Here is a 14,995-nt window from a genome sequence, read left to right on the forward strand (position 1 = left end):
GTCACCGCTGCCAGCGAGGAGGGGCCCGATCTCAGAACCCGGCCCCCCGGCACCCTCGTGAGCCTCCTGGCGGGAGCGGGACACGCAGGGTGGGACCGAGGCTCTGAGCGCAGGGATGACGGCGCGAGGAAGGTGAGCGGTCTGGGCAACAGAGGAGAATTTGGGGACTTCTTTTAAGGGGCCGGGGGGGGGATGGAGGGCGGGCGAGAGGCCCCCCTTAGAGAGGAGGGTCTGAGGAGACCGTGGGACTGGGGAGAAAGGCCGGCGGGAGCCACAGGAAGGAGGACGCAGGGGTGTGAAGTGAGAAGCCGTCAAAGGGCTTCTGGTTCTAAACCGGCAGCTGTGCCTGAAGTCACTTCAAATTGTTTCTGTCGCCTCAGTGCTTCAGATCAAGAGTCAGGATTGGGAATTACCGCCCTGAAGGGGAGACCGGATACTGCTGCCCGCTGCTCATGAGCCTTCGTAGACAATTCAGCCTGGCCGCCCCAGGCCTCCGCTCCCCACAGCCCGGTCCTCAGACTTCCCTGGGTCTGCTGGGCCTCTGCACGTGCTCGTGCTCACGCCCTACGCCTGTGATAATGAACTCACATCCCTCCATGAGCCCAACAGCACTTGTGCTCCCTTCTTCTGTAGCTAATATATCCTGACTCGCAGGCTAATTCATAAAATATTTACTGGACACTACCACAGGCGAGGTTATTTGCATATCCACCCCACTATTACCTGTAAATTATCTGTCCCACTGTTACCGTAAACCTCTCGAGGATGGGGATTAGTTCCTACTCATCTTTGCCTAGTGCAGTCGATATTTAATAAATATTTGTTAATTCCTTGCCCATGTGCTTTCCTCACTACACCAACCTGTTTTCAAAGGACTAAACTAACATTTGTGCGTAAGGCTCTCAATTCATGTCATTCCAGATCATCACAACAATCTTGCAAATTAATTTCCTTTACACTAATCAATGTGAAGCTTACCTTAAAACAAGCTAACATTAAGTGCAGGCAATAGGGCATGATAGCCTTGCTGGTACAAGGCAGAAGCTTCAGGTCTGAACCTAAGAAAAGTCCACAATATACTTGTTAGTAGCAAAGAAAAGAGCTTTGAGAAGCAAATGTTTAAAAGTGCTTTCCTTAAAAGGAAAAGGATAAGCAACAATCACATGGTCTCAACACAGTTAAATCACAATTACATTGAGTGAAGGTGAAACTGGTTTTTCAATCGTCTCTGGAGTTCATTTCTCAATCTACATTTCTAAAGTTGCTTATATACTTATCATTATGAAACATTTGAAACACACAGAAAATGACAGAGACTACTACAAACACCAGAGTGCTCACCACTCAGCTGTAGAAAATGCTGACATCTGCTTTAGGTTTAGATTTTAATGTAAAGCATCGCGAGCTCAGTTCTCCTCTCCTGATGCCACCCCTGCCTCCCTCCTGAGAGAAGACTGCTATTCTGAGTGGGGGTTCATCAGTCCTGTGCGCACTGCCTGCTTTTAACACAGGAATCTATATTCACGCACCACAGAGAAACGTCTCGCGTGTTTTCATTCTACTATATAAATGGTGTCATAGCGTATGTATCTTTCTGCAGATTGTTTTTGGTACTAATATCTGTGGCTCTAGCTCATTGGTTTTCTGCGTTACGTAGTGCTCTGTTGGTTACACTGACCACAACTGATTTATCCATTCTTTTATGGTGAACACTGAGACTTCCAATTTTTCACTATTACCAACAATGCTGAAATAAACATTCTTATATATATTTTCTTGTGCACTTGCGGAAAAAACTTTAAGCAATGGTTGTTTTTCAAACCAAGACCATAGTCCTTTTCTTTATGCTGTGTGCTCTTTCTTTCCTAAATCCTTCTCTACTCAAGAGGGAAGAAGTAGCAAGAAATAAATACACTTTTCACGTAGGGACCCTGTGCACATGCACTTACACATTTCATACAGCTGGCTCCTGAGCAACACAGGTCTGAACTGCATGGGTCCACTTATACATGGATTTTTCAGTAAATACAGTATCTGCATTTTCATCTTACATATCTCTAAATGAACTAAGTGTGGGGAAAAGTTTGTATTGGATTAGAGATCACAACATGTGGAATCAAAAGAATTGCAGTCTGAGCCCTGATTTTATCCAAACTGTTCCAGCTTCCTGCCCTAGGCTGAGTCATTGGTCAATTCCTGTTTTTGAGGCAGAGAGCAGTACCAGATTTTCGACCGTTGCGGGGAGGGGTGGGTCTGAGCCCCTGGGTTAACTCCTGCATTGTTCAAGGGTCAATTGTGTGTCTAAAACAAAAGGTTCGTGAAATAAAATTTACCCTTTTTAGTGGAGATACATTCATTTTAATAATACTGTTACAGTCTACCTCATTAAAAAAGAAAATTTCTATTGGAAATTCATGACCCAGTAGCTGAGGGCCCAAGTTTGGAGATCACTGATCTAAAGTCTATACCTGGAAGGGGCACATAACCAGGTAGTGAGATGTGCAACTTGGTACTGCTAAACTGCTCTCCAAAGTGACCATATGAATCTATGCGCCTTCCAGAAGCACATGGGCGATGCGTATCTTCACGTCCAGACAGTCAATACGGCCACCCTTTACTCTCTGCATCCTGATGGAAAATGATAGCTTATTGTTTTAATCTGAATTTCCTGTATTAATAATAGGTGGAGAATCTTTCCAAGTAGTTTTTGGCCATTTGGCTTCTGTGAATCTGTTGTTCACATTTTTTGCCTATTTTTCTATGGGGGGTTGGTTATTTCTTACAGGAGCTCTTTCAGAATTCTGGATACTAATTTTTTGTTGAATATATAAGTATATAAATATATAAATTGTGCTGGACAATTTTCTTGTAGTCTATAGCTTTTCACTGATCATAATATCTTTTGTTGGTATTTTGATTTTAACGTGATCAAATTCACTAATCTTTTATGTCGTGTGCTCTTTGTAGCCTAAATCCTTCTCTAACTAGAAAGCAACAAAGATCGCCTTCTGTATTTTCTTCTCAAAGTTTAAAAGTTTTAGTTTTAATATTTAAATATTAAAATTTAAAGGGTTCTTGTGTAGTATGAAGGAGGAATCTCTTTTCTGTCGTTTTTATATTTGGATCATCAACTGTAACAGTACCACTATTGGGATACATTCATTCTTCCTCCACTGAACTGTAATGCTACCAGTTTCTTGGTTCTCTATTCTGTTCCTGGGGTCAATCTCTACACCAATGCTACACTTTAAAATTAGTCTTGATGTCTGCTAGGTCAAGTCTTACCCACCTGATCTGTTTCTGTTCCACAGAGGTATTAATTTTTGAAGGGGTCTGGGCTATATCTATTTTTTTCAACCTTCGGTTGTGGAAAATCCCAAACATATAAAAAGTAAACAGAATAGTATAATGAACTCCCAATAAGTATCAAAACTGTCAAAAAAAAAAAAGCTCTCATGCTTTTGTCTTCTAGAAAGCTTTTAGTGTCCTAAGAAACCTACTACCAGTCTCAAAGAAATTTTCTTCTAAAAAAATGTTATCATTTAGCTTTTCCATTTAGTCTCTGCTCCAGCTCAAATTAATTTTTGTGAATAATGTGAGGTAGGAGGTGAGGATCTTTTTTTCTTCTACATGAAGATCCCTCTGTTCCAGCACCATTTGTTGAAAAGGCTTTCCTTTCTCCATTGAACTACTTTGGCGTCTTCATGGAAAATCATTTGACCATACTTATGTGGGTCCATTTCTCGATTCTCCAGTCTTATGCCAATACTGTCTGGATAACTGTAGCTTTATATTAAACCCTGCTATCAGGTAGGGTAACTTGTCCAATTTTGTTAGTCTTTTTCAAAACTGTTGTAGTACTTCCATATAAATTTTAGAATCAGTTTGTCAACTTCTATTAAAAAAAAAAGTCTGCTGGGATTTTGATTGGGATTGCATTGAATCTACAGAGAGATTTGGGGAGAACTGGTATCCTAACAATATTGAGTCTTCTGACCTACAAACATGATTTTGCACATCTTTCATTAAATTTATCCCTAAGTATTTTATGGGTTTTGATGTTATTCTATTTGGAGATTCCTTGACTTTTCTACATAGCCAAATATGTAGCTGTGAACAAAAACGGTTCTTTTTCAACCTTTCTTTTTCTTGCTTATTGTGTTTGCTAGAATCTCCAGGATGTTGAATTGAGGTGCTGACAGCAGACACCCCCTGTATTGCTGCTGGTCTTGAGGAAAGCATTCAATATTTCATAGTTAAGAATGATGCTGAGGAAGTTTCCTCCTATCTCTAGTTTACTAAAATTTAAAAAAAATCATGAATGATAAATGCAGACATAATTGAATTCTGCCTGCATCTATTAAGACAATCTTATGATTTTTCTCCTTTAATCTGCTAATGTGGTGAACTGCAGTGATTGGTTTTCCTGTGTTAAACCACCTTTGCATTCCCGGTATACTTGGCCGTTATGTATTACCTTTCTTATATATTGCTGTATTTGCTTATACTTTGTTAAGAATTTTGGCATCTATGATCATGATAGACACTGGCCTTTAATGTCCTTCTCTTGTTTGGTTTTGCTATCAGGGTTATGTTGGTCTTAAAAACTGAATTGGTAAGTGTTCCCTCTTTCTCTATTTTCTCCAAAAGTGTGTACAGGATTGGAGTTATTTCTTCCTAAATGCTTGACAAGATTCACAGTGAAGCCAACTGAGCCTGGAGTTTTCTTTGTGGGAAAGTTTTTGACAACAAATTTAATTTCTTTGATAGATATAAAACATTCAGATTTTCTATTTCATTTTGTGTCTGTTTTGGTAAGTTGTGTTTTTCAAGGAATTCTTTCCATTTCACCTAAATTGTTAAATTTATTGGCATAAAGTTATTCACAACCTATTCTCTTACTGTCCTTCTGATTTCAGCACGATCTGGAGTGACACTCCCTCTTCCATTCCTGATATTGGTTATTTGTGTTTACTGCCTTCCTGGTCAATCTTGTTAGGGGTTCATCAATTTCATTAATTTTTTTCAAAAAACCAACTTTTTGCTTTATTAATTTCCTCTGTTTTTTTCTATTGCAATAGTTTCTGCTCTTGTCTTTATTATTCCCCGTTTTCTACTTGGCTTGGGTTTGACAGATTATCTTTTCCCAACTTCTAAGATGGAACTTAGATCGTGACAGTGGGGCTCTCTTCCTTTCCTATGAAGCATCATAGCTCAATTTACGTAGATTTTCAACAATGAGCAACTTGAGGTAAAGCTCAAAACAGCCCAAGAGAGACATGCTAAGAGATCCTTCTCAACTAATTATTACAAGATTTCCTAGAATTGGTAAAGATAGGAAAAGGAGCTCACTGATATTCTTCAAAGAGACAACAAACTCAGAAATTGACGAGAACTTTGGAAGGAGGACAGATTTATGGCTGCTTATGAAATGAGAGCCACGAAAAGCTTGGCGAGCACTTCGCTTCTTATACAATTTGTCAAGCTCTGCAGATCACGTGGTATTATGTTGTCAGGAATTACAAAAAATTCCCAGCCTTAGGTCCTAAAGCTATTTCTATAAAATAAAAATAAAATTTGTCACTGTACCTTTTCTAAACTTGGGCTTTATTTTTGAGGGTTCTTCCTGTGACTTGCCTCCGTCCTGGATGGGGAGGACCATGTAGCACATCAAATCAAGGACTTTCTCACACGTCATCTAGAGAAGACAAGACCAGAAGGAACTAACTGAAAGTTTCTGACTGAAACCAAATCTAGGTAACTAAAACCTCTGCAGCACAAGTGGGGCCACCTGTGCACAGAGCTCGGGCGCATAGCCCCAGGACGCCACGTGACCAGTACTGCCTGCTTGACACCGAGTGTAGAAAAATAACTAAGATTAAATCCACATACTAGACTGTTCAGGGAACACTAACTCATTCTTCACTGTTAAAAAACAAAAGAACAAAACTTAAAAATTAATCAAGTATTAACTAAACTACCAAAGTGTTTCACAGCACAGTGGAATCCAAAAGTAGTATGTCCCCATCTTAAGGACATTTACTAACTCACTGAATAGAAAAATTAACAAAATGGGACACATGGTGGTGGACTAAAATGGTATGTTTAGAGCATAATTTAAAACTAAGTAGAAACACACACAGGCAGGAAACTAGCAGGAAAAATTTCAGGCAGGAAGGTGATCTAAGCCTTAAAGGGGGGCAGGATCTGAAATATGGAAAAGAGAAAAACGGGTTTTCAAAGGCGGAGAGAAAGATGTGGGGAAGGCTTTCTACTGGTTTTGGCAATTCCCTTGAGGGGAAGGAGGGCACGGTTTAGGAAACAGACACGAAATTGGACCGATGACATGCTGGTGGATGAGAGGCGGCCCCAGGTGCCCCACGGAGCAGGTGGTCTCAAGCCACAGAGAGCAGGGCATCACCTCCTGTCCACCCATCAAATTCCAGTAGTAACAGTCAGAATCGGCTGAGGGCACATTTCCTGTGTGTCAGGCACAACCCCCTACTACCCCCATTTTACAGATGACGAAGTGGAATCTTAAATCCATGCTTCCCAACCTTTTTCATGTCTTGGCACGTCCAGAAAATAGTATTTGTAAGGCTGCTCAGAGCTGGCAGCAAATGACCCAGGGCTTAGCTGCTCAAGCCACAGCTAACTGCCTGAGGGGTCGGTATCCTGGCACATCCAGAACCACCCATGGCCACAGGGTCGTGAAGCTCCAGCTTTGAGAGATCGGCAGCTGGGTAGTTAAGAACTTGAACCCTGGAGTTAGATAGGTCACAGCGCTAGTGAGTAGTGGGACCAGAAGTTGACTCAGAATCATACGCTGCCATTCTTCAATACCCAGCTTCAGCCAGGCTTTCCCGTAAATCCTTCCCGGAGGGTGCGGGCCCGGGTGAAACCACCCTTCCCTGAATGACTGCTGTGCACAAGTCTGAGGCAAACCGCTAGCACTGGATTTTTAACTGTCTTACATAAACACCTTCACTTCTCTCTCCAACTCAACTTAGATGTCTTTGAACACGGGGATCCCACCCTGGGGCACCCAGGAAGTCAACACCTCGATGAAATGGAATGATGACAGCAATGTTGTAGAGAGTTGACCGTAACTTATAGGGTTGGAAAAATGGTTACAGGCAACAAATTCAGTTAAAAGCCGTGGGTTAGGGTGGTGGCAGTGGAAATAAAAGGCACTATGCCCAAAGCACTGGTGCCCCATCCTGGAAGAGACAAAAGGACCAGCTTGAGTAAGAGTCTCTGTGACTTGACAGGTGGTGTCTAAGGTCCAGAGAACTAAGGAAATGCACATCTGGACATGCTGAGTCCCAGCCAAAGACAGGCAGTCAGAGACTCAGGAATCGGGTAAGGTAGAAACCAAAGATGAAAGCCTAAAAGCGACCCGCACGGAGGTGGTAACAGGAGCCCTCAGAGAGAATGAGTCTGTGTAGCTTAATCAAATCTACCAGTTTATTGTACGTTCCCTCGTACAATGCAGAACAGCAGTACCGTGCACGGCTGTCTAATTCTACACGACACATGTGTATCTGTGTGCATAACTATGTGCTCTCTTAAGTTCTCAAAAGGAATCAACTGAAACTTAGAATTAGGCACCTGACGACGTAAGTGATGGTAGAAAAGCATTTCAATTTTAAATGCACATACTTCACATACTTATTAACTTTTTCTTTCTAAAATTCATCACGGCAAATTATAAATCATATTTCAAAGTTCAAGTTAAAAAATTTAATTTAGGGTTTTTAATTCCAAAGTAATCAACTTAACATATAGAGAGACAAGAAGAAATGAGAGTTTGTGTGTTAAGGTGTGACTTGAATCTATCCAGTAACTGCGTACAAAGCTGTGCTGATCACGCTCACTGCATGCAGGTGTTTACTGCGGACCGACGCTGTGCAGCCACCGTGCAAGGAGGGGCTCACAGCACAGAGAAGACAGGTCTGTTCACACAGCTGCTCCTGCAACACCCCTAGCAGGTGCCACCACCACATAAAAAGAGAACCTGAGGTTCAGATAAGCTATTGTGAATCTCCATCTCCCACTTGGTGAAGGCCTCTTCTGTCCAAGTACAAGAGGACTAACTCCACTGTAAAGGGATTCCAGGCAAGAAAGTAAAAATCATCTTCCAACAAATGGAATAATAAGCGGGAAATGTGAAAAGTATGGAAGCCTAACTTGAGGGAAGCTATAGAAAGGAGGAAATTAAACAGCATCACTAAGCTTTTTACCAGCGGATTAGATAATAAAATCTAGGCAGAAAGAGCAAGCTTCAAGTAAACATGCACTGAATTAAAAAGCCACTCTGGGAAAAAAAAAGAAAGCCCCAGGGTTGCCGAGTGTGCCTGTGCGTCCCCGTGCCAGGCACCCAGTACTCACTCTGTACTCCCCCAAGGCAAAGTGGCAGGTCGCCAGCTGGATGAGCGCCCTCTGATGCTCCAAGGTCCCCTGTCCCGAGATCTGTGGCTGAGGAAGTGGTCCCTGGAGAGCTGCCAAGTGGTGCAGGCTGGCTATGGCCTTTTTATATTGACCCTTGGAAAGTCACACAGCAAGGAGGAAAACACAGTGCCATTAAAGAATCTCCAGAGCTAATTACGCCACTAGCAAGCAAGCAACCACAAATCAGGCACCTGTGCTTAATCATTTGAGGAGGGAATGGAGACTTAGCTACAGAATCAAACCAACTTAGCTAAAGCTACGTGGAGGATCTGTAGGGGGACTTCATAAATACAAAGATTTTTCTTTCTAGTCTTAATTCTTGAGACTAAATAAAATGCCACAAGCTCTTTGGTGGAGTACATTTTGGATATACCACTTCTTTATGAATATTTTACTATTAATACCATTTCTCCTTCATGAAGGCTGGAAGCTGCAACCTGCCCATTTCAACAACAGGGGTTGGAAGCTCTCCCTCTCGTTACTGAATCCCCTCTCCCTTCTGGGCATAAGTAGCTCGAGGACAGCAGAGCAAGGCACCAGGGCTCCCCCAGAGCAGAGAGGAGGGGTGAGCAGTGTTTGTCTTTCACTGAGAAATAAAACTCTTACTTTTACAGAGGGGTGTGATTGGACCCCCCAAAAGTAACCCAGATGTGGGCCTGCCGTCCGGAGCTGTTCTCAGCTGAAAGTGGACCACAATCCCCTCACCAGTGAAGACAGAACATCTGCCTTCAGAGCAGGAGGAAACGCACACACCTTCACGCTGAAGATGCTCGCAGCAACCGTGGTCCTGTCAAGACACAGGTACTTAAACACACACTACCTGATAGATGATCACATCATTGAGGAAGATTCTCAACCAAAGCCAAGTATCCGTCTTCCACGCCAAACAAATTCTTGTAAATTCTGAGCAAGAATTCAAAAGCTAATTTACCAGAAATAAGTAACACAGAAGCAGAGAATAAAACTGACATACCCACCAACAGAACAATAGTCAGAGAGAAACAAATTACCAAAAAATGGATGTAACTTTAGACTTTGATTTCTAAAACAATGGTCTGGACTTTCAGTTAGATAGTAAAGTTAGGGCAGAATACTTACCAGTAATACACAAGCAATAATCTTATTAGGCACCAACCCTTACTAAGCACACATCATGTGCTAGCAGCTGCTCAGAATGCTTTTCACACATTACTTTATCTTTTAAACTGCTTTGCTTTCACCCAGCTAAAGTAATAAATATATGACACTAAGAGTTTCACTCATTTTTTTCAAGTCGATTTATACCTAAAGAAAAACATCCCCTCCAAAAGTCAGATACCTATTCACCATTCTAGATGTGACAAGGATGAACTGGATGATGCAATGTTTACTTAGAAACTATGACATGACACATCAAACAAGGGGTCTGTATAGGCACGTGACAGGAGCAGGCCAGGGACAACTGTCCACTGGCCAGGAGGAAAGTAACGGCCTTGATCCCAAAGTACAGGAAAATATGCTGGTTAGCAGAGTGCTAGTGATTTCTGAGTAGTGTTGAAATACTCAGTAGTGTAAATATTATACAGAGGAAACTCCCTCTCATTTCTATGCTCAAAGCGGGCTTTCTGCAGTGTTTGGAATTTGGGCTTTCAAGCAACGGAGTCAAGTCAGGCAGCACAGCACCACCTTCTGCAGCCTTAGTCACATGTGGCTGGAGGGGGCACCAAGCAGTGGGCAGAGCGACTAAAAGCACCAGACAAACCCAGCAAGAAAAAAGGCCAGCAATATAAATTTTAACAGAAAGACCAAACCCCCGCTCCCTCCAAGTCCACCCCAACCCTGATTATAATACATCCCCAGTGCAGGAGCTAAGAGGTAAATGGTTATTTGAATATTTATAACTGATTAGATTTCCTGCTCAAAAAAGAATCCTATGAAATGTGTGAACTACCGTAATCAATTTAATTAGCCGTTAGTGACTTGACATTTCGAGTAGAATAATGAACCTTTTCGGCATGATGATTTCACATAAAAAATGAAATATCACAGCAGGATAAGCATGCCTTACCCTTGTCAAGGAATTCCAGGGAATAGAGCAGCTCCCAGCTCTCTCTGGCCAGCTTAAAGCTTTCCAACACCTCGATCGAGTTAGCAAGTTCTGCCTTATTGACAACAATGTGACGATTCCTTCCTTTTGCTGAACAGTCTTCATCGTCCGAACTCTGCTTAGAGAATGTGAAGAACATGATTAAAAGTTATAAAGATAGTCACTACTTAAACATTATTACGTTTATCGCTGTCAATTCTATTATATGAATTTCATATCAAAGGATACTATCATGAGTATAATACAATTTTTTTGAATTTAACAATTTAGCTTTAAAAAGTAACATAAAATTTTCATCCTTTCACGCATTTGATAGTTACTTTTAAAATTAAGGTTTTCTGATGATAAATTCAAAGCTTATGTTGGCTTCAGAGTAAAGCCATAGAGTTAAAACTTCCAATAACTTAAAAAATATATCAATGTTATAAAAGCCAAAACTTACATTTTTACATTTAGGGATACAGCTTAATTAAGTAGCACCTGTTTTACAGTTTATTTTTTCCAATATGTGACATTTAATTTGCTTCCAAGAAACAGTTTGTTCTGTAGTACAATAAAATTAAAGCCCGAGTCCTCTGAGAAATAATTAAGAGAAACTGTTACTTATCTTTTGTTCACTGCATATAACTTCTCCAATGGCCACCCAATGCAAGGTGTCTGGCCAGGAATTACATTTGTCTGCACTTACCCATTTTACTCTATAATAAACTTTCCTACGTTTCTTGCTCTTCATCTCAAATAAAGCCAAAGAAAAGAGAGGGCCTCAGAGAAAGGCAACTATTGTAAATGCCACTGAGTATGGTCAGACTTTTTGCCAAAAACAAGTAAAGTCAAAAAAGCTCCATTTCACTTTATTTTCCTGAAAATTTCTTGAATCTTTTATTCTACCTACGTCATTTTTATTAATTCATTGACCCAAATTAAATTCTCCCTGCAGATTTTTACCCCACTAAGACCATTTAAAAATATGTACAAATAAACACAACTGTGAAACAGAAACAGACTCACAGACATAGAGAAGAGACTTGTGGTTGCCAAGGGTGGGAATGGGGGAGGGAAGAACTGGGAGTTTGGGATTAACAGATGCAAACTATTATATATAGAATGAATAAAAAACAAGATTCTACTGTATAGCACAGGGAACTATATTCAATAGCCTGTAATAAACCATAATGGAAAAGAATATGAAAAAGAATACATATGTATAACTGAATCAATTTGCTGTACAAAAGAAATTAATACAACACTGTAAATCAACTGAATCAACTGAATTTTTAAAATTCAATAAAATTTTAAAAAACTATGTAAAAATATTTCAGCTAAAAGCTCCAATCCTCATAAACAAAACCAACAAACCTCCAGCCAGGCTCACCATGAAGAAAAGAGAGGAACTAAATAAAATAAGAAATGAAAGAGGAGAAATAACAACCAATACTGGAGAAACAAAACAAATCATAAGAGAATACTATGAACAGTTACATGCCAATGACATGGACAACCTAGAAGAAATGGACAAGTTTCTAGAAACATACAGCCTGTCAAAACTTAATCAAGAAAAAAACAGATACTCTGAACAGACCAATCACTAAAACAGAATCTGTTATTAAAAAAACTCCCTGTAAACAAAAGTCCAGGATGAGATGGCTTCACTGGGGAATTCTACCAAACACACAAAGAATAACTCATACCAATCCGTCTCAAACTCCTCCAAAAGACTGAAGAGGAGGGAACACTCCCAAAGTCATTCTATGAAGCCACCATCACCCTGATACCAAACCAGACAAAGACACTACAAAAAAAGAAAATTACAGGTCAATATCTTTGATAAATATAGACGCAAAAATCCTCAACAAAATATTAGCAAACTGAATCCAACAATACATAAAAATGATCATACACCCATGATCAAGTTAGATTCATTCCAGGGTCACAAGGATGGTTCAACACAACACTAATCAATCAATGTGATACACCATATTAACAAAAGAAAAGACAAAAGCCACATGATTATCTTGACAGATGCAGAAAAAGCATTTGATAAAACTCAACATCTGGACTTCCCTGGTGGCACAGTGGTTAAGAATCCGCCTGCCAATGCACGGGACACAGATTTGATCCCTGGTCCAGGAAGATCCCACATGCTGTGGAGCAACTAAGCCTGTGCGCCACAACTACTGAAGCCCGCGCACCCTAGAGCCTGTGTGCCACAAATACTGAGCCCACACCCTGCAACTACTGAAGCCCGTGCACTCTAGGGTCCACGTGCCGCAACTACTGAGCCTGTGTGCCGCAACTACTGAAGCCCGCACGCCTAGAGCCCATGCTCTGCAACAAGAGAAGCCACCGCAATGAAAAGACTGTGCACTGCAACGAAGAATAGCCCCTGCTCACTGCAATTAGAGAAAGCCCTTGCGCAGCAACGAAGACCTGACGCAGCCAAAAAATAAATAAGAAAAAAACAAAACAAAACAAAACAAAACTCAACATCCATTCATGATGAAAGTTCTCACCAAAGTGGGAATGAATATATCTCAACATAATAAAACCACTTACGACAAACCCACAGCCAACATAATACTCAATGATGAAAAGCTGAAAGCCTTCCCACTAAAATCTGGAACAAGACAAGGATGCCCACTCTTACCACTTCTATTCAACACAGTATTGGAAGTCCTAACCCAGCAATTAGACAAGAAAAAGAAATAAAAGGTATCCAAATTGGAAGGGAAGAGGTAAAACTGTCATTGTATGAGAAGAAATGATACTCTATATAGAAAACCCTAAAGACTCCACACAAAAACTATTAGAACTAATAAATGAATTCAGCAAGGTAGCAGGATACAAGATAAATATACAAAATTCTGTTACATTTCTTCACACTAACAATGAAATATCAGAAAGTAAAAAAAAAAAATCCCATTTAAAATCACGTCAAAAAATAAACAAACTGGGCTTCCCCGGTGGCGCAGTGGTTGAGAATCTGCCTGCCAAGGCAGGGGACACGGGTTCGAGCCCTGGTCTGGGAAGATCCCACATGCCGCGGAGCAACTAGGCCCGTGAGCCACAACTACTGAGCCTGCGTGTCTGGAGCTTGTGCTCCGCAACAAGAGAGGCCACGATAATGAGAGGCCCGCACACCGCGATGAAGAGTGGCCCCCGCTTGCTGCAACTGGAGAAAGCCCTTGCACAGAAACGAAGACCCAACACAGCCAAAAATAAAAATAAATAAAATAAAGAATTATAAAAAAAAAAAAGAGTAAAATATTTTAAATAAATAAATAAATAAACCTAGGAATAAACCTAACCAAGGAGGTGAAAGACCTATATGCTGAGAACTCTAAAACACTGATAAAGGAAACTGAAGATGATTCAAAGAAATGGAAAGGTATCCCATGCTCTTGAAATGGAAGAATTAATATTGTTAAAATGGCCATACTACCCAAAGCAATCTACATATTTAATGTGATCCTTTATCAAATTACCCATGACATTTTTCACAGGGCTAAAACAAATAATCCTAAAATTTATACAGAACTACAAAAGACCTAGAATTGCCAAAGCAATTCTCAGGAAAAAGAACAAAGCTGGAGGCATAAGCCTCTCAGACTTCAGACAATACTACAAAGCTATAGTAATCAAAATAGCATGGTATTAGCGCAAAAACAGACATGTAGATCAATGGAACAGAAGAGAGACCAGAAATAAACCCACACACCTCTGGTCAATTAATCTTCAACAGAGGAGGCAAGAATATACAATGGAGAAAAGACAGTCTCCTCAGCAAGTGGTGCTGGGAAAGCTGGACAGCCACATGCAAATCAATGAAATTAGAACACTCCCTCAAACCATACACAAAAATAAACTCAAAATGGCCTAAAGACTTATATATAAAGCATGACACCATAAAACAGCTGTAAGAGAACATAGGCAAAACATTCTCAGACATTAATCATAGTAATATTTTCTTAGATCAGTCTCCCAAGGCAAAAGAAATAAAAACAAAAATAAACAAATGGCACCAAATCAAACTTATAAGCTTTTGCTCAGCAAAGAAACTCATAGGAATGCAAGAGATTTCTGTGCATTAATTTTGTATCCTGCTACTTTACCAAGTTCATTGATTAGCTCTAGTAGTTTTCTGGTAGCATCTTTTCTTTTTGTTCTGTTTTGTTTTTTGTTTTGTTTATGGCGGCATTGGGTCTTCGTTGCTGCACGCGGGCTTTCTCTAGTTGAGGCGAGCGGGGGCTACTCTTCATTGTGGTGTGCGGGCTTCTCACTGTGGTGGTTTCTCTTGTTGTGGAGCACAGGCTCTAGGCGGGCAGGCTTCAGTAGTTGTGGCTGGCAGGCTCTAGAGCGCAGGCTCAGTAGTTGTGGCGCATGGGCTTAGCTGCTCTGCAGCATGTGTGTTCTTCCCAGACCAGGGCTTGAACCCATGTCCCCTGCATTGGCAGGCTGATT

The 14,995-nt window shown here is 40.8% G+C and overlaps 1 protein-coding gene across 7 annotated transcripts in view; it reads right to left on the reverse strand.

The window, feature by feature from the left end:
• INTS10 (integrator complex subunit 10) overlaps positions 1–14,995 on the reverse strand; it is a gene marked incomplete at its 5' end in the record, with an annotated part of 36,296 nt that overhangs the window by 6,469 nt on the left and 14,832 nt on the right. For 3 of the 7 annotated variants that reach the window (XM_082374840.1, XM_082374842.1, XM_082374844.1), the window contains 5 exons: positions 979–1,058; positions 5,590–5,698; positions 8,392–8,544; positions 9,272–9,354; positions 10,499–10,655. In XM_082374840.1, the coding sequence (XP_082230966.1) occupies positions 979–1,058; positions 5,590–5,698; positions 8,392–8,544; positions 9,272–9,354; positions 10,499–10,655 (582 nt within the window). The remainder of the gene's footprint in view (positions 1–978; positions 1,059–5,589; positions 5,699–8,391; positions 8,545–9,271; positions 9,355–10,498; positions 10,656–14,995) is intronic. The other 4 variants (XM_082374841.1, XM_082374843.1, XM_082374846.1 and 1 more) reach the window with 2 other exon arrangements.

Source organism: Balaenoptera borealis, assembly GCF_965194805.1.
Source record: "Balaenoptera borealis genome assembly, chromosome: 21".
In the NCBI taxonomy this organism is placed as follows: domain Eukaryota; kingdom Metazoa; phylum Chordata; class Mammalia; order Artiodactyla; family Balaenopteridae; genus Balaenoptera; species Balaenoptera borealis.